Source organism: Tauraco erythrolophus, chromosome 7 (assembly GCF_009769465.1).
Source record: "Tauraco erythrolophus isolate bTauEry1 chromosome 7, bTauEry1.pri, whole genome shotgun sequence".
In the NCBI taxonomy this organism is placed as follows: Eukaryota; Metazoa; Chordata; class Aves; order Musophagiformes; family Musophagidae; genus Tauraco; species Tauraco erythrolophus.
This window is the reverse complement of record NC_141471.1, coordinates 37,918,152-37,940,351: the sequence shown is the minus strand read 5'-3', so window position 1 is coordinate 37,940,351 and position 22,200 is coordinate 37,918,152. Positions and strand designations below refer to the sequence as shown.

Here is a 22,200-nt window from a genome sequence, read left to right as displayed (position 1 = left end):
AAGTGGCTGCCATAAAATGCTTCCACTTCGAGTTCTGTGTAAGTAAAATAAGCGCAGCGAAAATATTGATTAATATATACGTTGTATCTCTCTGTGTTCTATTGTGTGTACGTGAGTGTGCGTGTGAAGCTGTGTACAAATATACTTGTATACGCATCAAGGCTCTTTTGTTTGGAAGGCAGCGCAATTTGGGCTACCGCTCTAAATATTTTAAAAGCCAAATCTGAGAAATACTAATGCAAAATGGCTACCGCCGCATTTAATGCTTTTTTTTTTTTTTCTTTTCCGAGAGGCGTAAAAATAACGGCGGCCGTAAAGCCGCCTGGAATTTGACCCCGAGTTGGAAAAACGCTGCACGATATTTATCTTTCATAGGTACCTGCCATTTCATATCGGCAGGACCCGGGCGCCCCTCGAAACCTCCGGCATGGGAAAAAAAAAAAAAAAAAGAAGGGGGGGAACTATCTATATGTATATATATACACATTTGGAAGGGACGTTATGCTGCCAGCATCCGAGGACGGATCGTACAGGGTTTGCTAGCCGGTGTAGATAAGCCTCGCGCTGCGGAGACAACAAGCACAAAGCGGAGCGCTTGCCGGGCGCGAGGGTCTCCGGCGGCCGGGGCGGGGGAGCAAGCCCCGCCGGCCCCTCCGCCTCGCCGCCCGCTCCCGGTGCCGCGGGCGGCGGCGGCGGCGTGCCCCGCTCCGCTCCGCGCCTCTCCGCGCCTCTCCGCGCCGCCGTCGGGGGCCGTCACCCCGGGCCGACCCCGTGGGGGCCGCCGCCATCCCCCGCGCCGCCAGCGGGTGGCGCTGGAGGCCGGCGGACGGGCGGGCGGCGGCGCGCGGCGGCGGCGCGCCCCGGGCCGCCTGCGCCCTCCCAGCTCCCCCACCAGTGCACGAGTTTACCTCTAGAGGTCATCAGGCAGGATTTACGACTGGACAACAAAAGCACGTGATGTGAAGCCGTACCCCATATTTGGGTGCCTACGTAGGAGGGAACCAAGTACATGTCCCAGTCATTTCCATAATTCATCATAAATTGTGCAAGGGTGCTATAGACGCACAAAACGACCAAGAGCCACAAATCAAGCACACATATCAAAAAACAAATGAGCTCTTATTTTGTAAACTCATTTTGCGGTCGCTATCCAAATGGCCCGGACTACCAGTTACATAATTATGGAGATCACAGTTCGGTGAACGAGCAATACAGGGACTCCGCCAGCATGCACTCCGGCAGGTACGGATACGGCTACAATGGCATGGACCTCAGCGTCGGGCGCTCTGCTTCCACCCACTTTGGTGCCAATGAGAGACCCCGCAGTTACCCGGCCAACACCACCTCTGCCTCGACAGAGCCCAGGTACAACCAGCCCGCGACGTCTTCCCACTCGCCTCCCCCTGACCCTCTGCCCTGCACCGCCGTGGCCGGTTCGCCCGTCAGCGAGAGTCACCACGGGGTGAAAAACTCCCTCGCCAACTCCACCAGCACTTCGTCCAATTCCAGCAGCAACACGCACATCAGCAGAGACGGGGTTGGCACCTCGTCTGGGACTGAGGAAGACACTCCAGCAAGCAGCGAGCAGGCAAGTGCCCCGACCGACCAAAGCACAGCCCAGCCTTCACAGCCCCAGATCTACCCCTGGATGCGAAAACTGCACATAAGTCATGGTAAAGCAAATACCCTGTTCTTTCTTTATTTCTCTGGAGGAAAAGGAGGATTTAATGTAAACCGGGTGGCTGCGCCGAGCAAGGTCGGGAAGAGGGGGGGAGAGGAGGGCGTGAGGCGGGCAGCCGCCGCGCACAGCACAACTCTGCTCGCAGGGGAAGCACGCTCCCTTCTCTGGGCGAATCCGTCCCCCAAAAGAAAGAAAAAAAAAAAAAGAAAAGTCCGGCCCCAAAAAACGCAGCCCGCTCGGCTCCCAGCGCCGGCCCCGGCGGGCAGCGGGGGAGCAGAAAGAGCCTTCCCGAAGGGGAATCGGTAGCAGAGGCTGCTCCCGGCTCTCCTCTGGAAGGGGGATCCTCCAGTGGGAACGGCGCGGCTGACCCCATTTATTTTGCCGAGCCGTATTAAAAAGAGAATAGGAGAGGGCGAGGAGGGCAGTTTTCACTGCTGGGAAGCCGTGGGGGAGGGGGGAGAGTCGCCCCCAAACGCCGGGGAGAGGGCTTGAGGGGCGCGGGGAAGCGGAGCAACTTTCAGCCCCGGGTACCTGCCCTGCCCTTCCCTCGCTGCTGGGGGAGCAGCCGGGGGCTAGCTGCTTCCCAGAGCCCTCCCCAGCTCAGCCATGGGAAAGGGATGCACGATTCAGCTTCAGCTTTGCTCTCCCAGCCCTAAAAACCCAGCTAGCAGCAGAGGCATCCTCCAAACCAGCTTATGTGGGGGAGGCGTGAGGGGGGATTAGCCTTCAGGAAAAAAGAAAAATCTATTTTAAAAAATCGAACCCCAAATTCAAGCGAAAACTTACCGAGACCACCAAATCCCCATCCCCCAAGCTTTTCCTAAAAGAGGCTGGAGGAGAACTTGTTGAGCCTTTATCCAAACCAGAAACAAAACCAAGCAGGACTGAGAATAACGGTCCTGGTCTCTGGTAGCTGCAATAAGAGACGAAGGCTCCGAGTGACTGCTGATAATCTAAATCATGTACTTCTCTCTTCCAGACAACATAGGGGGACCGGAAGGGAAAAGGGCTCGGACTGCTTACACCCGCTATCAGACCTTGGAGCTGGAAAAGGAATTTCACTTCAATAGATACCTGACCCGCAGAAGAAGGATTGAAATAGCACATGCTCTTTGCCTCTCAGAGAGACAAATAAAGATCTGGTTCCAAAACAGGAGAATGAAATGGAAAAAGGATAATAAGCTGAAAAGTATGAGCATGGCAGCTGCAGGAGGGGCATTCCGTCCCTAAGCGGTTGATCAGTTAAAAGTACTGAGCAGTATTAGCTGACCCTGCGTCTCATGTCAGTACTAAGTTGACTTTCTAAAACTTCCGTGTGCTACTTCTGTGAAGAAACCCTGTTCTTGTCGCCCTTATTCATCTTTTAATCATGAGCCTGTTTATTACCATCCTCTCGCGTGTATAAGTAGATCTGCTTTTATCGTACATTTCTTTGTCTTGAATGGCTTTGTCTTGAAAAAAATAATAGATGTTTTAACTTATTTATATGAAGCGAGCTGTGTTACTTGAAGTAACTGTTAAAACAAAACTAAACAAAAAGAACAAAAAAAAAAAGAACATTAAAAAAAAAAAGGAGAGAGAGAAAGAAATCCTCCCCCGGTTTAGTACAAATGTTATGTGTTGCACTCAACCTACTTAACTGTGCATGTGTGGTCAAGTGTTAATGTCTGTATAGCTCCAAGCTGTTAAAAATATTTTTATTCAAACTACCTATATAATTCCTGTGTAATTAATGCTGTTGTAGAGGTGAAATGATGAAATCAACTGAACTTGTCCTACGTGTAGTGAATAGTGAATCTGTGACGAAAACTGTGATTCCAAGCAGTATGTCCTTGCTGTGCCTTTGTATATGACTCTTTGCACGAACTCTTAGAAGTGGCTCTTATTAAGCGCAGCTTCTGTGATGTATGTTTTTTGTGAACAAAGTTACAAATATAGTCAAAGTCTGGCTGTTTGAGCAAACTGTGATCAGCTTTTTTTTTTTTTTTTTGTATTTGTTTTTAAAAAAACTGACTGGAAATCAAAAAAAATAAACTTTCTATTGTAAAGTTTTCGTCATCTGGTTTGTGCAAAGCAAGAAGTTGTGCTTCCTGATTTGCCTCTGAAAAAAAAAAAAAAAATTAACCCGTGCAGAATTTGCAATAATATTTTACCTGGCTCCTGCTGCACGTTGCAAATGGTAGATGCTGCGGTTGTCCGCTACCAGTATTTTTAATTTAAAGTTTAATCCTAAATTCCTCTTTGCTAGTATCTCGCTAGGTGGAAAGCTGCATCGCAGGACCACAATCAACACCCTTTGTGAGTGAATCAACTGTTAGCTGTTTGCTGATGGTTGAAAAACAAAACAAAACAAAACAAATAATGTGCTTTGTTAAAACACGCTACTAACTCCAAGACGTGTTTGCATCGCTCTAGAATTTCTCCTGTGGTTTTCTTAAGCATATTTGCAGGACGGCCACGTCCGAGCCCTCTGCGCGTAGTAGTAACCCTCGCTAGCCACATTCCCACTTTTCACCCTTTAAAGATTTTTGGTTTTCTTCGCTACGGTTAGTTTGCTATAAACGTAATGTTACTTACCCCATCAGAGCTTGAATGGTTAACTCTTCTGAGCTTCTAAGAGCAACTAAAGATTTGCACATTTACTGACTGGTTACATTGATGCCTTCCCTTAAAAGTTATAAAACAGTAAACTTTATAAGCCCCAGTTCCGGCTATATGACATTTGGGTGCCAAATGAATAGGGTTTTGTCTATGAATTAGATCGTAAAATCATCCATAGCACAGACAGATAGGCTCACTGGCTATAAAAAGTCACGTGGTGCCATTAAAGTAAGTTTTATGGTTTTGGGGAGTTGACATCCAACATTATATACCACATAACATATAATCTCACTGACGCTGGACTTCATTTGACTCTTTTGCAGGCTACGTGTGCCTCCTGGCCATTCAAATTGTCAGGTTTAGGGACAGAAGTATCCAAACCACAAGTTCTCAATACTGTATGAAAAATGGCTCCTTGCAAGTCAAAGGTAAGTTTTGTGCACAAGTTCCTTAAAGTTTATTTGTACAGTGGGGAAGCCGAGGCTCCCGCTCGCTCTTGCTGCCTCTCGCCTCTCTTTCTTTCTCTTTCTCTTTCCCTTCCTTTCCGCCTGGAGCTTTTCAGGACGGTCCCACCGAGCCCGAGAGGCAGGATCAACCACTAATGATCCAGGTTGCGCTGCAAATCCTGCCCCCCCACCCCCCCATCCCTTCACTCGCAGCAGCTCGCTCTCTATTTTAACGATCAAATCAAAGTAAACCACAATAAGCGACTTTGGCAGAGATGGATTTTGGGGCCTAGCTTTAATCACTTTGACTACCGCAGAAGATAATTACTTCCTTTGCTCCAATAGACTCTCCAAGTTTGGAGAGGTTTTGTTTAGCGAAGAGTAGTTACTGCAGGCGATTAAAAAAGGGGAAAGAAAATAGATAGGGCTTGATATTATCTGGGCAGTGTCTTCTGTAGACATGATAGAGTTAGAGGCATGCTGATATGGTAATAATCTTTGGATTGGTGAAATATGTTGCACATCAGAGCTAGTATTAAAATGGCACAGACTGTACCGGAGCCCTTCAGATTCATATTTTCTGCACTGGGTTGTGCAGAAAGCTGTGTGTATATGTCCATCTGCAAGCGCGTGGTGTGTTTCAGAGATGCGCATTTATAATGTTGCTGTAACTTTTTCCAAATCCTACATGTAATTGCATAAATATAAATATATTTAAATTATGTACTCATGTGCATGCATGTATAAATAGACGTATACGCCTGTGTAAAGCTGTGCACGTGCATACGTGTGTCTAATATTGGTCTATTTATGTATACAAAGGGTGCGTACGTGTGTATACATATATACGTTCATCTGGCTCTTTTTTTTTTTTTTTTTAAAGCGAACCAATTGACTGTAACTTGTAGCATTAATACAAGAGACTACAGGTCATTAGAGTGCTGCAAATTATGAAATACGGGCTAGGTTTATTGAAGATTGTAAATATCCCCCCAGCTTCTGCTCTCTCCCTCTCTGCCTTATATTGCTGGCTGCCATTGTGGGGTAGGCCCCAGCTGCGTGTTTACTTCGACATTCTTTTTATTTAAGTGGACTGTTCTCACTAGAGTGTGATTACTCAGCAATAAACTTTATGGCCGGATTTAACTTTAGTCTTTGAATTTCCAGGACTTGAATGAAAGGGTGAAAGGAACTCTGTCTTTCTCTGGGTAGCATTAAGGCCTGATCCTTATCCTTAGAGCTGTTGCTTAGGCGAGTGATCTCGGGGGGTGCACACCAACTAGTTAGGGGCTAGGGAAGAGATTTGGCAATTACTTCCAAATTACACTTATATTTCTATCTCCAAACCAGCTGCGAGTATCTTGTTCTCCGCTCAGGTTTGGAGTAGCAGAGATTCAGCAGATCGCATTGTTTTCCTTCATGTGTCATAAACTCGGGTTTGCAGAACGGAATGGTTTGCTGCGAGCTGGGAGATGGGCTTTGTTTTATTTCACTAGTGCTATCGGATTTGAACATTGTGGTTTAGGTTGTATCTGCTACTGCAAGCTAAAATGAGAAAAAGGCACAGGGGCACAGGAGGGAAAGGTGATTGTGTACTTCTGCAAGGTCTGCGCATTGCCAACTGATCCCTATTTTTAATTGATTTCCCTTTAACGTTAAAGAAACGGTAGTATATAAGGTTGGCTCAGCTCAAAGATCTCACAGTTTTACAAATATTTAATATTTCGAGTAAATCCCCTGTGTAAGACAAATGGAGTTGGAAGCCTTTGTGTCTGTGCATGTTCCTATGAACACTAAGCAAATACATATGCATATACTTTATATTTAAAAAACGGGAAAGGCTTTAAAAATGTGTATCCAAATGCACATTTGAAAATCATTTCCGCAATAAACAGCTGGAGATTTTATAAGACACTAGCTGTCACATTTTTGTCAATAGGAATACCAGAACGTTATATATGATAGCCATATATTATGCTATATTATATGCATAAAATTTTATAGTTTGAGGCAAAGGCATGAAAACCCTTTAAAAGTTTGGGTTTCTTTTTATATATGAGTTCTTTTCCAAGGAAAATCTTTCGCTTGTAGCAGGGAATGGTACTAGACACAAACCATTCGCGATTACTCAATATTCAACAACACTACGTTATTTGAATTATCCAGCGAAAACACAAGCATACACGCACACCCGTTCGACTAATATTTTAGGAACCTGGATATCATCGCGGATTGTAATTTTTCATTGTCTAGCTCAAGAAGATTTGCTACTACGTATTTTCATCTTTTTGAACGTGGCTTCTGCAGCATATTCCACATAAAGCAGTGTACAGAGATTCAAGAACTACGGAAAATAAAAGCATCCCCAAACCCCCAAGCATATTAACCCGCCCGTACTGCAAGAAACTCTTTAACAACAAAAGCAAGTTAGCCAGAAATGACAGCTTCTCCGTATTTCTGGCCCTGCCCTGTCCTAAGCGGGACAGTTGAAGCCATTCAAGTCCAGAAACGCGTTAAGATTTTCTAATCAGTTTCGAATTTTGAAATTCAATCGCAGACTGCCGAACTCTACCAAAACATTCCCAGGTCCTAATTGTTTTCCGAGGGAAAACGTCGTGGAGAATAATCGCTGGGTATCAGGAGAGAGGTCTTATCTGCGCACGTTATTTTGCTGCTGTTTTTGGGGGATTAATGCGCGTGAAGTTTGGTTTAGTTCAGGCATGGCAAGTAGCGTTCTACGATTTGAAATGTAGTTCACCTAATCCTTTGAAAGAAATACCTGAGTGTAGTGTGTCATGTCTAAGCGTAAGGCCAATTAAAGATTAGGCAACTCTCTTAATGTACCTAGTGACTTTGCAAGGCATAACTTTCTCTAAACCAGAAGTATAAGAATCCGATGGAAAATCATCCGTAAATTACAGCTCTGCAGCCTTGTCTAATCCCTGCAAACGCCCTAATTGCAGAACATTACGGGGAAATTATTATTCTGCCATTTCCTTACATTTAATAAGTGTGTATCTGTGGAAGGGTGACAACAGAGGAGTTTGCAATCTGCTCCATGGGAAATTGAATGGAACAGATCATGAGGGGCGGATCAGGAGGTTTCGATTTCAAACCCTGGATACTGGAGCAATGCCTTTTCCCTCCCCGCAAATACAGATTTAACGCATTAAATGCAGACATAAGTAAATCCTGACCAAGTTAAGACATCGCTTTGCTTTCTTAGCTCTTTCTCTTTCCCGCCTTTAAAATCACCCCGATTCGTTGCTGCAGTTGCTAGCCAGAGTGCAAAAACACAGCTCCCACAGCCGCCTGGTCATCTTCGAAAATATTATCCCTTTCAAATTAGAGCATCCTCACTAATGTCTCTCTGGAAGGCAAATACTCATGGACCATCGCAGTCACATGTTCCTGCAACTACACGCAGAAACAATATCAAATCTGACATAGAGAGCGTGTAAAATTCGCAAGGATTTCGCCTTCTAGCACGCGTAAGGAATCTTTCCTATATCCTCTCCCCCCCAAAAAATGTCTTTTCAATAATAATATTTGCTATGAAGGTTATTGGGTAATTATTGCAATTTTGTGGAACAGTCCTTGCTTGAGGTGAAGTCTGTCTCTGGATAACAAATGGCAGCCCGTGCAGTTCACTGCCAGGTTAAGTAAATGCAGAAAAGATAAATCTGCACACCCTAGGAATCACCAGCAGAGCTCGCTTTAGACCAAGTTCACAGTCAACTCGTTTGCCTAGACAAGGCTTCGCAAACAATTAGAGTTGTTTCTTTATGTTTAAATCAAGGAGAAATGACTACGACCCTCGCAGCAGAGAGCTGCAGCTCTTCCCCCAACGCTCGTCGCTACGTTCCTTCAAACCTCACGCCCAGAACTTACCCAGTATTTCACCTGCAATTGTAACCATATAGCGCATTTGAGTAACAGGCTTCCCTCCAACGCTGCTGAAAGGCTGTGAAAACTGATTTAACAGCACTTTACAAAGCTGCGAGATTAAAGAAAATAAAATAAAAATTACGCAATAACTGAAAATGCAAAAGTATCCGGTTTCTCAACAGCAAGAAGGAAAAAGAAAAAGGAAAAAAAAAAAAGCCCTTAGAAAGCTGGGGGAAACGGCAGAACTATTGAAACAAACAGTGCGAGTCTCTTACTCCTAAAAGAAGCTGCATAGCTTTTGTATATCTTTGTGGTTAAGGGCGTTACAACTGCAGGTCAAAAAGTTGAGGGTCAAAAGTTTACGTTTTGCACCACTCTTAGTCATTCGCCCAGACAGAGTTTGATGTCAATGTTATAGCCGAGATCTTGACTATCAGCACAAAAGATAAAATAGCTTTGAGTTACGTGTGTATCACAGTATGGACTCCAGGTGAACCCTACTGGCTGAATGACCTCAATTACCGAGGAAAGGATAGAAAATTCCTCTTTTCAAGAGTAATACGCCTTGTATTTCATCTTGAATTATCGGCCACATTTGTGTCTGAATATCTCGGGTTCAGCCGCGGCAGGTAAACACGCATGTTACCCCCACAGCAGCCGCTGGTGCTGCCTCCTCCGAGAGTCAGGTAGCAAAATGTTTCGCCCATGTTTATTATATAATAACCCGCTTTAAGAGGTTTAATGTTAAGCCTTCTCACTTTGCAAAATGGCAGGAAGATAAGATAGGAGCGAAGCTATTAACGCGTGTATCGATCCCAGCCGCGCCTTTGTTTTCGCTCCCATTTCTGTAGCGACCGCTAAACTGTGCTTAAACAGGACATGCTGAAGATAATAAGGGTTATACGTTTGGTTCGAAGGAACTCGTTTAAAAAGCGGAGCGGTGAGGCCGTCTTGTGTTACCGATGGAAAATGTTGCGGAGAAGCTGGCGCCCTGCGCCGCTCCGTCATTTGGAGGGATCTCACAGTCTTCTGGAATTACTCGAGGCAGCGGCTCCCAGCGAAATGGGGAGCAGGGAGGGTTGTTTTCCTTCCCTCCATCCTCCCGCCCTCCTCCCCCCGCAAAGAAAAAGTTGAGCGGAATTTCTCTGAGCTGAGAGTTATTCCTACATCCCTGGGATTTTTTGTTCCTCGGTGTCGAAGCTTCAGCTCCTCGGTTAGGCGTGTCTGCAGGGAGAATTGGCCACTATCGGACAGGGAATTTCATTCGGGGGGAGATCACAGCAAAACGGATTCGGCCTGAAATGACGAGGACGAGGGGTCGAAGGAAGAGGGAAAGGATATTCCCAAATACTCATAAGCAGATACGAAAGGTGTGGAGGAGGGGACAGGTCGACGAGGAAGTCCGAGAAAGCGCACCTCACCCCCATGCATGCATTGCTGCCTTTCCACCCCCAAGGCAGGAGCCTACACCGGCCTCTGTGTAGCCGGTACGCGTGAATTATTTGCCAGAGACACAGCTGGATCGTGGCAGTCGAGCGCTATTTCTTGGGAACGAGTATGCGAGGGGTTAGATTTCAGATTAGCCAAAGTGGTTGTTAGAGGTTTTGCCTAAAGTACCTGCTGAAGCCTGGAAAGTATATATTGCAAGTGTTTGCTCGGCTTGCAGACGTTGTTCACAAGTTGCTGCTGTTCCTCACTTGTAGCGAGCACATGGTACTATTAGGGAGCCTAGTCTCGATGGAGATAGTATAGAACCTCTCACATCTCGAGTATTTATTTGGTGTAAGAAAGAAGCCTGATAACAAGCTAAAAGCCGTAACCAAATATCTATTTTGTTAGAGAATAGCAGGCAGATTGTTTCCAAGAACAACAATGCGTCTTTCATATACCCAGAACGAAAGCTGTTACTATAACCGGCTTAATCAAGAGTAGGTGAAACCCATTTGCTTTCTAACCAAAACAATTAGTGGCTCGAATTCTGTAGTTTCAAGCTGGTTTAGAATAAAAATACCAATGAGAATATTTTCAAAGGAGTTGAAACTGCGACTTTAATAAATATTGACTCTCCCGAGTCGCTGTTTGAATGACTCCTTTAAAATAAAAATAAAAAAGAGGCAACAACCTGGCGCAGAACAGTTAATGATTTGAGTCGAACTCTTTCTGTCCTTTCACTCTCTGGATTCAGCGCGCTGCTCTCTGGCGTGGAAGGTCTGCTCAAAAGATCATTCATTTAAAACCCGAGCACAAATCACGTTTTACGTGTGTTTATTTAACCGCGCCAAGACAGAGCGAGCAAATCCCGCCAACCATCCCGGCGCTAAGAAGAACCTCGGTTCCGGAGAAGCCATCGCTTTTACCGAATACTGAACTTGGGGCAAAACTGCGAGCATTGCCCCGGCAGCGAGAGTAGGGGAAGGAGCGCTCCCGCCCGCGGAGGCAGGAGCAGCCTCGGGGGCTGTATCATTCCCAGGAACAAAGGAGGGAATACAGTCGATACATTCCATAACGTTTACATTTTCCCGCGATTTTTTCTTAATTTTCCCTTAGAAGTAGTGACCTGGGCAAAGCACCCCGCTATCTAAGAGACACTGTTATAGACCTTTTAGAAAAACTAAGTCCAAGGCCGAGGTGAACTTCAGGTCACCGCGTCTAACAAATATGAAAATGTCGCCTGGTGAAGGGCACGCCTTGTTATTTAACAAAGACTGTCAATGTGTAAGATTAATAAGAAACAAAACGCACACGGTGTCACTTTTCGGTCACTTTGAAACTTGGGACAGCCTCGCATTCAAGAGGGGAAAGCTGGGGCTAAATATATTCAAAATGCTTCAAATCAAATTCAAACCAGGCTGCTTGTGCGATTCTTCCTCCTCCTACCGCTCTCGGTGGAGGATGCCCGGGCACGGCGAAAGGTCGAATTATTATTATTATTATTATTATTATTATTATTATTATTATTATTATTATTATTATTATTATTATTATTGTTGTTGTTGTTGTTGTTGTTGTTGTTGTTGTTGTTGTTGTTGTTGTTGTTGTTGTTGTTGTTGTTGTTACTGTTACTATTCTTGCTGTTCTTATTATTTTCTCTTTCGGGGTAATTACGTTTTAGCCGTGCATGTGGAGGGTAGCACGAGCGCTTGCCTGTTTCTCAATAAAAAAGGGGGAACCCCCTTCCCCCTTCTTTGGATATGTATGAGTTTGGCTCTTCTGGATGCTTGGAAATTAACTATCTCCCTCTCAACTTAATTCCAGTGGGGTCTCCATCTCCTTCTCTGCCAGGAAACCCTCGCTCCTTTATTAATCGATTAAAGTCTCCTTCGCCACTGAAATCGAGCCTTTAATTCTTCTGGGAAAATAAGGAAGCTGGCCTATTTTTCCTTTCCTTTTCTTTCTTTGAGAGCTTAGGATGATGCTACAAGTTTGTTAACGGGAAGTACCGGGGGAAAAAAAAGGGTTTCTGAGATTGTTTATTACAGCCATAAATCTTGCAGTAAAATGTCGAAATGGCCGTGTGCAAGATAACACTTGGTGGTCTTGGCTGGGTTCTTGTTTATGATAACAAAACCACAAAGACATGGAACAGGCCTTTTGGAGGTCCTGCCTCAGCACATCTTCACAGACTAACAGAACCACACGAAAAAAACAGACTTCAGCTGGGCAGCTCAGGTCACCTTGCAGATTTACAGTCGTATACAGAATTGCATCCTTCTCTCTGTAAGCAAGCGCCAGAGCCCCACGGTAGAAAGAGGGGCAGTGAAATAAGTATATTTTGAGATCTAATCACGGTAAATAACACGAAACAGAGCCCGGTCAGCTCTCCCGATATAGGGTTGAGCTTACAAACCGAGACACCACTTTTCGTTGAGTTTTACGGTGACTTGGGAGCACGGCAGCCGCCGTACTGCTCTGGCCATAGCGTCTCAGGACTTGTGCCGAGGATAATATTTACGGTAACCCAGTGTAATTCATCTGGTGCTGGCCGGCAGGTATTTGTACGTACGTGTCTGTATGTGTACGCATATCTCTTCACGCCGGGAAAACGCCCTCTGCTCGTGGTGTACTTGGGCAATCTTTTATTTTTTGCAGTCGTGTAGGTGGGAGCTTTATTCTTTTACAACAGGGGTTGCTGTCGGCTTTTTGTTGTTGTTGTTATCATATACATATATATATGTATATATAAAAAACAATCTCCTTTTTCCTGTCAAATGTGTGTTGTTGAACAGTTGCGGCTGTCCCTGTGTGCGTGTGTGTAACGGCATTTCCTCTCCACTCAGAGTAAATAGAGAAACTTATTTATTAGCCCAGTTAAGGAGTTTCATAGATGTGCTGTTGGAAATGAGTAAGTAAATGTGTTTTAACTCTCTTTACAAATTAGACATTCGATAGGAGGAGGAAATGAGTGATTGTTTACATAAGTACCCCAGTATACCCAAGTGCTGGAAATGTTCTAACATATTACAAGCCGCCTGCAATGTGCGTGCGTGTGTGTGTGTGTATAAAATATAAATCGATACGATGTGTGCCTTGTTAGATAGAATATATATTCAAATACAATTTTATTGCATGTATCCATTATCTATAAAATTGCAAAAGACAATAATCTGAATATAAACCAGGGTAACTGTTAATGTAATATCTTTAGGAGGGCGAGACCTAAACCGTATCATATTTGCGCTTGATATATTAGATGTATTTTCCCATACCAGCAGATGAGATTACCCACTCAGCAATTACATTCTCGAAGGGTGCGGTAAATATTTGTGTGTTTATATGCTTTCCTAAAAAGGAAAAAAAAAAAAAACAAACTAAACAAACAAAAAAAAAATAGTCCGAAAAGTTCACTTCTAACTCCGAATGCACCAGACTAGCTGATGTTCAGTAAGCATTATTTTCCCGTTAGAATAAGAGCGTAATTAGTTTAACCATCAAATTTCAATTACCTAAGGTCAGGGCGGTTGCCTCTTTTCCCTCTGAGCTGCAAATATCGTTAACAGTCTCATTTTAGCAACGCAGAAGTGCCCGAGTGCCCTCTCCCTCCTACGCTAGGGTTTGCGAGTTACTTCTTGCGAAGGCGCTAGTGATTTCTCGCAGAAATTAAAATTAAGACATAAACCCAAGACGAGGCATACCGAACCGACGGACTTAAATTCGTAGTTTGGAAACGGCTCCTCTGAGGGGAGGGATGCTTGTAGTGAGCCCTGCGATCGCCGGTAGGAAGTATTTGATACCGTCGCGTCCGCCTTCCCCTCTTTCCCTTCCCCCTCTCCTCCCCGTTATTTTCAGACTCGCTATATCCCCCGCACCCCGCAAGCCACGCCAGGGCTCTCCTCGGCCTCCCCGCCAGCTTCCTACTAATTTTTGCATCTATTCCTCCGGTTAGGACGGCTTCAAAGGTACAAAGGGATAGCCCCAGAGCTCCCGGTCCCCCGCGGTCCGCGGCGGAGGGGCGCTGGGGACAGATCCCGGAGAGCTGCCAGCGGCCTGCGCCCGGCAGCCGCTGCCGCCCTCTGCGTGCGCGCAGCCCCGACTCCAGGCGTCTGGAGACGGGCTTGTTTTAAAAGGGTTGTGCAACGCCTTGTGCAACGCCTGACTCCCTCCGGATCACGCAGCTGGGCTGCGCTCCTCTTCCTCGCCCCGCTTCCTACGCAGTCCCGCGGGGGAATGCAGGAACAAAAAGTGCTGGAGGGGGGGCACGGGGGTGGAGAAAGACTGTCAGAGGTGGATTAGCTTTATCTCTCCTGACACCGCGACTGCCGGACGCGGCCCGGGTCGGCGGGCGGGAGGAGTCGGGGATGCTGGTGAGGAGCGGACGAGGGGCGCGGGCGTCCGGCAGCCCCCGGCGGGGCGCTCCCTCGGTGGGCTGCCGCCGCCCGGGGAGGGGGGCCGGCGGCAGCGGCCGCCCCCGGCAGGGGCCCCCGCGGTAGGTCCGCGGGAGCGAAGCTGCCCCGCGGCCGCTCGCCCTCCTTCCATTTCCTGATCCGGGGTCCGCGGCCCCGCGCGGTAATTGGCGCTGGCGGTCAGGTGGTGATGGGGTGGCGGGGGGTGCGGGGGTGTGTGTGTGCATGTGTGTGTTGTGTGTGTTGTAGGCGCTCCAGGGGTGGGAGAGAGGAAGGGAGGGCAGTGCGGCGGGGAAGGGGGGGGAGTGTGGGGGGAAGCTGGAGGCCCAAACTTTGGCAGCGGCGAGCACTTGACAGCAACGGGAGGGGGAGAGGGAGGGAGGGGAGGGAAGGGGGGAAGGGGAGGGGCCTCGCCGAGCCCAGAAAAACGACAACGCGAGAAAAATTAGTATTTTTGCACTTCACAAATTAATGACCATGAGTTCGTTTTTGATAAACTCCAACTACATCGAGCCCAAATTCCCTCCCTGCGAGGAGTACACGCAGCACAGCGGCAGCGCCGGCAGCTCCGCCAGCTACCATCCGCACCACCCGCACCCGCACGCCCCGCCGCCGCCGCCGCACCTGCACGCTGCGCACCCGGGCCCGGCGCTACCCGAGTACTTCCCGCGGCCGCGCCGGGAACCGGGCTACCAGGCTCCTGCGGCGCCGCCGGGGCCACCGGGGCCGCCTCCCGAGGCGCTCTACCCCGCACAGGCACCCTCCTACCCCCAGGCGCCCTACAGCTACAGCAGCGCCGGCAGCGCAGCCCCGGGCCCCGAGCAGCCGCCCCCGGGCGCCTCGCCGCCGCCGCCGCCGCCCGCCAAGGGCCACCCCGGCCCGCCCCAGCCCCTGCTCCCAGGCCATGCCCTGCAGCGCCGCTGCGAAGCGGCCCCCGCCGCCGGGGCCGGCACCGGGCCCGGCTGCCCGCTGCTGCCCGACAAGAGCCTGCCCGGGCTGAAGGGGAAGGAGCCGGTGGTCTACCCCTGGATGAAGAAGATCCATGTGAGCACGGGTGAGTTGCCCTTGCCAGGGGGAGGTGGGGATGCGCCTGCAGAGGAGGGCAGAGGGGAGGGTGCTCCCGGGGCCGGGATGGGTCCTTGCGTGTGTGGCTTTTTTTTCCCCCTCCTTCTCCCTTCGCGTTTCCTAATAAAAAAAAAAAAGGGGAAAAAAAAGGAAAAAAAAAAAGTGAGAAACCTTTTGTATCCGGGGTCCTTTATCAAAAGATTTACGAGACGCCAAACTGTTAGGGCAGTAATTATAGCCCCCATAAATTTAATTGCCCTGCGGTGGCTCTGGGCCATGTGTCTTTGAAGCTTTTCTTCTAACCCAAATGCCCATCACCATTTTTTATTGCTCCTCGATTGTCCCCACTGTCGATAGGCTGCGAAACAATTTTTCTTGCCGTTTATGTATCTTAAGTGAACCTGGTGTCGAGTTATTAAATAATGATTATGTTCCATCGCTTTCCACCCCCCCACCCCCCTTTCTTTCCCCTTCGCGTGTGCGTGTGTGTGCCTCTGTGCGCACGTTTCAGTCAATCCCAATTACAACGGAGGGGAGCCCAAGAGGTCTCGCACTGCCTACACCAGACAGCAGGTCCTGGAGCTGGAGAAGGAGTTTCACTTCAACCGCTACCTGACCAGGAGGCGACGCATCGAGATCGCGCACACCCTCTGCCTCTCCGAGCGCCAGGTCAAGATCTGGTTCCAGAACAGACGCATGAAGTGGAAGAAAGACCATAAACTGCCTAACACAAAGATGCGCTCCTCAAACCAGTCCTCACTGAGCCAGCAGTCCAAAGCACAGACACAGGGCCACCCTCATCCGCTCGATGGGGCTACACCCAACGCAGCTGCTCTATAAATACGTTTTTTTTTGTTTGTTTGTTTTTAATATATATATATATATACCTATCTATTGGGCTTTTCCAGCTGCCCCGTGGTGGAGGCTGGCCGTTTGGACCAAACAACTGTGTAAAACAAAACAGGAGCAGGAAAGGAAGACGAGACGTGTCCAAGAACGGGCACATGTTTAAACCAAAACCCGGACGATTGTCTACATTGTATATAGATAATGGTTCCATGCCCATCATTTTTTTTCTATTTATGGAAACTCTCTCTTGCCCTCGATGTAAGAGGGGGCTGGATGCTGTCACGGACGAATTCTCTGTACCTAAGACGGACTTTTTTTTTTTTTTTTTTTTAGAGAACACTTTAAAAATAAAAGACGATTAAAACAAAGACCTCGTGAGACACTTGTGTAAGGCATTGACTTGAATAGCGCTGTTTCGTGGCGTGTTCGTGGATTCCCGTGTGCGTGTGTGTGTGTGAGGGTGCACACACACGTGTGCACACACGCCAACACGGGAGAGAGAGCGAACACGTCCGCGGGAGGTTAAAGACTTGAGAAAAATGTCCCCTCACGCTGTCTAAAGGAAAATGTTTTATGTATCAAAGGTAACTTAACTGGTTTTAAGTGTAGCCCCCGCAGTAGCTGTGATCTCTTAGTTTTTCTCCACGTTCCCTGTTGCATTTATTTAAAGAAGTATTGCTATAAAGGCTGTTGCTGTCTTCATATTTGGCACCGTCTAAATCGTTTGGGTCCATGTACAATTTGTGGATTTTTGGTGTAATGTATAACAGTGCCAAGTGCTGGTAATAAAGATTATCCTGCAGAAAATAATTAAATGCTTGAAACACAAGTCCACTCAGTGCTGTTTCATCCACCTTGTGCTTGGCTGATGTTGGCACCAGGAATGGAAAACAACGGTTTAACGCATTGTTTTAACTCGGATTCGTCTTGTCAATAAGGTAATGGTTGCTTTAAATATAGTGAAAAAAGTCCTGACTCCCAATTACCTGGCTGGGAAAAAGAGCGTTGCAGGACGAGGAAAGGTCTTGCTTCATTGTATAGGTGAGTGGTGTTCTTTCCTTAGCGGACTTAAGGCAGAATTAGCACGACTCTCCATCTCCGTCCGTATGACTATTTTCAGCTGCATTACAGAGAGACTACGCTTCTACTGGGAGCCAATAAGCTCCCATGACGGGTTTTGCTGGAGGAGAAGTCACACATGCTCCCCATTATAACACTTTAAATCTTTAGCCAGTCGTGATTTATTCGTTCATTTTCGCCCGATTATGATTTCTCAATTGGCTAGCACTTTTGAAGGGGAATACATGGGCGGTAACCTAAAGTTTCTCTAAGCTGCCTTTTCTGTTTCTGTTTACTTTTATTTTATTTTTAAGACTGTTTCGAAATGTGTCAAGAGAGCCTCGGCAGAAACACGAAATTGGGTACAACTCAAGGGGTTTATTTGACTGAGATTGTAGAAATGGCTGTGGCAAAATGGAGTTCAAGTGGTGCCAGCTCAGACTGCTCACCTCGCTGCTTCCAGACAGCGAAGGAGCGCAGGCAAAGCGGAGTTGGTAACGGGGAGCCTTGCCCAGGGCTTCCACAACAGAGAATAGCACTGAGCCGGGTTGGAAAATGCTTGGAAAGTAGCTCAAGTGCTAGTAAATCGTCCAGGGAAGGCCTGAAGGCCAAGACTTATTTACTTACCTAAATACATCGAAGAGGGATTTTGGAATCAATGCTTCTCTTCGCCTGGGTGAGGCCACCAGGACTGGGTGCACCATCACCCCCTGGGTGAGGCAGCACCAGGCCCCAGCGGTACTGCCATCATCCTTGCCTGGCCAGGAAGTAAGGATCGTCCCACAGAAAAATGTAACGTGCCGCTGGCAGAGCATGTGGCATCTCCAGCATCGGAGAGATGGTGGGTGTAAACACCCTCAGCAAACACTGCTGCCTCCAAATCTGACCGAGAAGCAGGCCTGAAAAGTGCACTTCCACTCACATATTGCTGTTTACTAAACCCTGAATTGCCAGCTATCTCCTTATAAAGGGAGAAAAATATAACTGTAAGTGAGGTAACTACTATCCGCAGGCGCGTAACTCTTCTTTTTGTTTATTGCTTGAGAATCCCTCAATATATTTAGAGTCAAAATTAGCACAACCGAGCAAAATTCCAGATGAAATGTATTAACTGGAGATGCAGGATTTCTTTAGTGTGCAGGCTATGCATATAAACCTGGTTTGCTCCCATTGTAAAGAGAAATGAAATCATGCTGCAAATAGCAATTTTAGCGAGAATCATTAATCACCTCCTACAATAAATACTTCTTTGTAATTCAACAGCGGTTCTGAAAGGCATTCTCTTGGAAAAGTCTGTGAAGACGCAAAGGATTTTCCTGGAGAAAAAAAAAAAAAATGGTCATGTGTAAAGACACAGCATCTTGGCTGTCTGCTAAAAAAATGTACACACTCTTGCTGGAGACTGATCCGCGGACTGCAAAATGCCCCATGGCAGATTATCGTCGTTTAAGGTAAATTTTCCTTTTCCCCCTCTCCTTCTACCTCTGCCTGTGCTGGGAGCGGGACGCTGCTCCGGGGCTGGAGCTCTCTGCTCCCCGTCAGATACCTCCCGTCTTTACAATAACTTCGAAAATTAGATCGTCCAGTTTAAATTCTCGCATTGTGCTCCCTTTGCTAAGGCAACCGGGAGTTCACCGAGAGGACAAATTTTCTATCCCATTAATTGTTTTTTTTAGAGGAGCAGACTGACCCTTCAAACCCTTGACCTTTAAAGACAGTATTCTTTTTAATCCGGCACTTGGACCTAAATGTCTTTTTCCCTATCCCTTCTCCCGCTCTCCCGGTGTCTCTCACACACGGATTTATCTGCTCTGGCCACAAAAGCGAGCGCGGGCCAAAACGCTGGAAGTGGAAATCTGTCAATATTTCAAAGAAAGACCAAATCACCTCGGAGTCAATTTGCTGGCCGCAGGGAACGCCACGCCGTTAACCCCGATACCCACCTCCCCTCCACCCGCCAAGAAAAATGCTCTTTTTCCAAGATCCCCCTCCTCGTTTCTCCTGCAAGCTCTTGCTATACCTGGTGTTTTGTTACACGGGGAACTCAGCTGTGACAAGCGCCTTGTGGTATTTAATAACTGGAGCCGTCCTGCATTGGAAGATTACCCGATGCTGGTACCTTTTTTCTCCTTTTTTTTTTTTTTTCCTTCAGGGTGCTTGGTGTCCCGCGGCCCCCTTTCCCACTGTTTGTAAACGAGAAAGGGGTGGGGGGAGCCCTCACACAGGCAGAGATCTTGACAGGCTTAACATGAAACTCCAGCCCCCCCCCGGTCCCCACTCCTGCCTCGCACTGGGGCCCGATCCGGCCGGCCTCGGGCCCGCCCGCCGTTCCCACAGCTCCGCCGGAGTCGGCCGGGCGGCTCGGCCCCGGGGCCCCCCCGCATGTCACGTCCCCGGGGAGGCGGAGGCTCTTGCGGGTCCGGTGCCTCACTGCCTGGCCGGGCCACGGCGGGGTGGGACCCCTCCGGGGGTCGCCCCGGGGCCGTCCCCTCGGGCGCGGCGCTGCGCGGGCGGCCAAGCCCAGCCCACGCGGGTCCCGGCGGGGCCGGAGCTCCCCGCGTGGGCAGGGGAAGCTCCACAGCCGCCTCCCCCCGGCCCCGGACAGCCTTCCTGGCTCCGCCCGGGCCGGTGGACAGGCCGTAGTGACCCGCGGAAGGCAGTCCGGGGGATGTCGCCCCTGATGCTCCCCTGTCCCTCTGCCAGCTGCAGACAGCGAGGATCTGGGTTGAACTGGCTAATTTGGGATGGGTGGAAGGGGGTGCAAAGCTGGCCCATCTCGCTCTACAGAGCAGAACAAACCCATGTTATTAATGCCCGAGCGCTCTCCCTAAAAACTGAAGAGCTGTCAAAGCCAGCAGAAATTAGGGGACCCAAGTACGAGGATCCCTGCTCTCGCAGATAAAGGTGTTGCGTCTGTTCTGGGGGAGATATTGAAATTTTAATCTTTAGGGTCACGTGACTCATTAAATAATTAATGCAGATAGTCAGGAATGGATCTGTGGCCGTCAGTCCTCACTAGGACTGATTCTCTCAGAAGTGAAACTCAACTCCTTATTACTGGAGTTTGTTTTTCTTTCTTTCTTTCTTTCTTTCTTTCTTTCTTTCTTTCTTTCTTTCTTTCTTTCTTTCTTTCTTTCTTTCTTTCTTTCTTTCTTTCTTTCTTTCTTTCTTTCTTTCTTTCTTTCTTTCTTTCTTTCTTTCTTTCTTTCTTTCTTTCTTTCTTTCTTTCTTTCTTTCTTTCTTTCTTTCTTTCTTTCTTTTTCTTCCTTTCTTTTTCTTCCTTTCTTCCTTTCTTCCTTTCTTCCTTTCATCCTTTCATCCTTTCTTTTTTTTTTCCCTTTAAAAAAAACCCCACCTGATTTATCTTGAAAGATTCTAAACTTCTTAAGCAAGCAGTAGGGTCTGTGTTGGTAAGTAGGTAGTGTGTATTTCTAGCTTGATGACTTTAATTGTTTGTGCTTGCTTTGTCTGCTGAGCATTTGCTTAACAAGTTTAATATTTAGAAATGTTAAATCTTTGTTTTAGCTGCCTTGTGGTCACATTACGGCTTTTGGTGATTAAGTGTTACCGAGGCAAACACATTTGATAATATTCTAATTCACACTGTGGAAGGCTGGGTGCCACAGTGCAGGAGGACCTGCTTTGTTCAATTTTCTTGGCGTTAATAAATCACCGGCTCCTAACGCAGGGGCAAAAAAGCAATGGAAAGGCAGTGAGCATTGTAAAGGAAAAGTCATGGGCGAATTTCTCTATGACTCATTAGTCTGAACGATTTATGTACGAACTTAAAGTGCTGCAATGAATATTAGAGTTTGGGATAACAACAAATTAAAAAAAAATGTCATAGCGTTTCTAAAGTGCTTTATTGCTACTTAGCAACTCTTTCAAGAAGCAGCATAGTTTAAAGGACTGTGGCAGTGTAAAATATGGTGGCGTGACTTAATGGCTCCAAAATAAATAACAGAAAGACGCTGGCACCGTTTTCAGATACACGCTCCATATTTAACACGAGTGGGGCAACCCAGTCACGACACGCTTGATCGATGATTATTGCCGTTTGTAACATGACTATCGATTAGGGATCAAAACGGCTAAGATATGAGTTCGAGCTTAAAATGCCAGGGGGTTCCCCCTGTGCTGGAGCCGAGTGGAGCGAAAGGTAGAGCTAAGAATAACCCTAGGCAGCAGCGCCCGGACTCTGCGACTGGAGATTGAGCTTCCCATTTTCTTTTGTGTTTGCCAGTAGATTTTAACAGCCAGCGCTCTCAAATTTATGAGACGGCAATAAACAGCTTAGTAGGCTATTATTGCGTAATTTTATGTAGACTGGAGTTCAACACCAAATTTAAAATTATTAGCGTAATTATGGAACCGCTAAATTACCAAAGCAAAGTCTCTGCTCGAAAAGTTCTCCCAAGACAGACTTAATATTTCCAAGGTTCAGATGACACTCTTCCGCAAGAACTGTTATTTAATTATTAGCATTTACATTTACTGACAATTTTAAGATGCGTTAGATGGCTTTTATTAGCGAGAATGAATACGGGGGGTACATTATTACGTCTGACAAATTCATATGTAGACATGATTCAGTAAGTGGCATGCGAATAATGTGACTTGTCTTTTTGGATTACGCAATATTGTTTATTTTAGGGGAAGACAAACCTTCCAGTTTTAGGATTTTTTCCCTCCTTCAATGGCTTTCAGTGTGGGTTTTTTTTTAAAGAAAAATAAATAAATAGAAAGGGCTTTGGGCCCGATCCCGCTTCAG

The 22,200-nt window shown here is 47.1% G+C and overlaps 2 protein-coding genes across 2 annotated transcripts; both read left to right on the top strand.

Annotated features, from left to right (window-relative positions):
• Positions 1-1,111: 1,111 nt before the first annotated feature.
• On the top strand, positions 1,112-2,911 carry HOXA5 (homeobox A5). The gene is made up of 2 exons (XM_009981703.2): positions 1,112-1,673; positions 2,661-2,911. Exons 1-2 carry the CDS (start codon positions 1,112-1,114, stop codon positions 2,909-2,911), a joined length of 813 nt encoding a protein of 270 aa, XP_009980005.2.
• A 12,016-nt stretch (positions 2,912-14,927) lies between these two features.
• Positions 14,928-16,361, top strand: HOXA4 (homeobox A4). The gene is made up of 2 exons (XM_009982669.2): positions 14,928-15,510; positions 16,033-16,361. The coding sequence occupies exons 1-2, from the start codon at positions 14,928-14,930 to the stop codon at positions 16,359-16,361; spliced, it is 912 nt and encodes a 303-aa protein (XP_009980971.2).
• Positions 16,362-22,200: the final 5,839 nt, after the last annotated feature.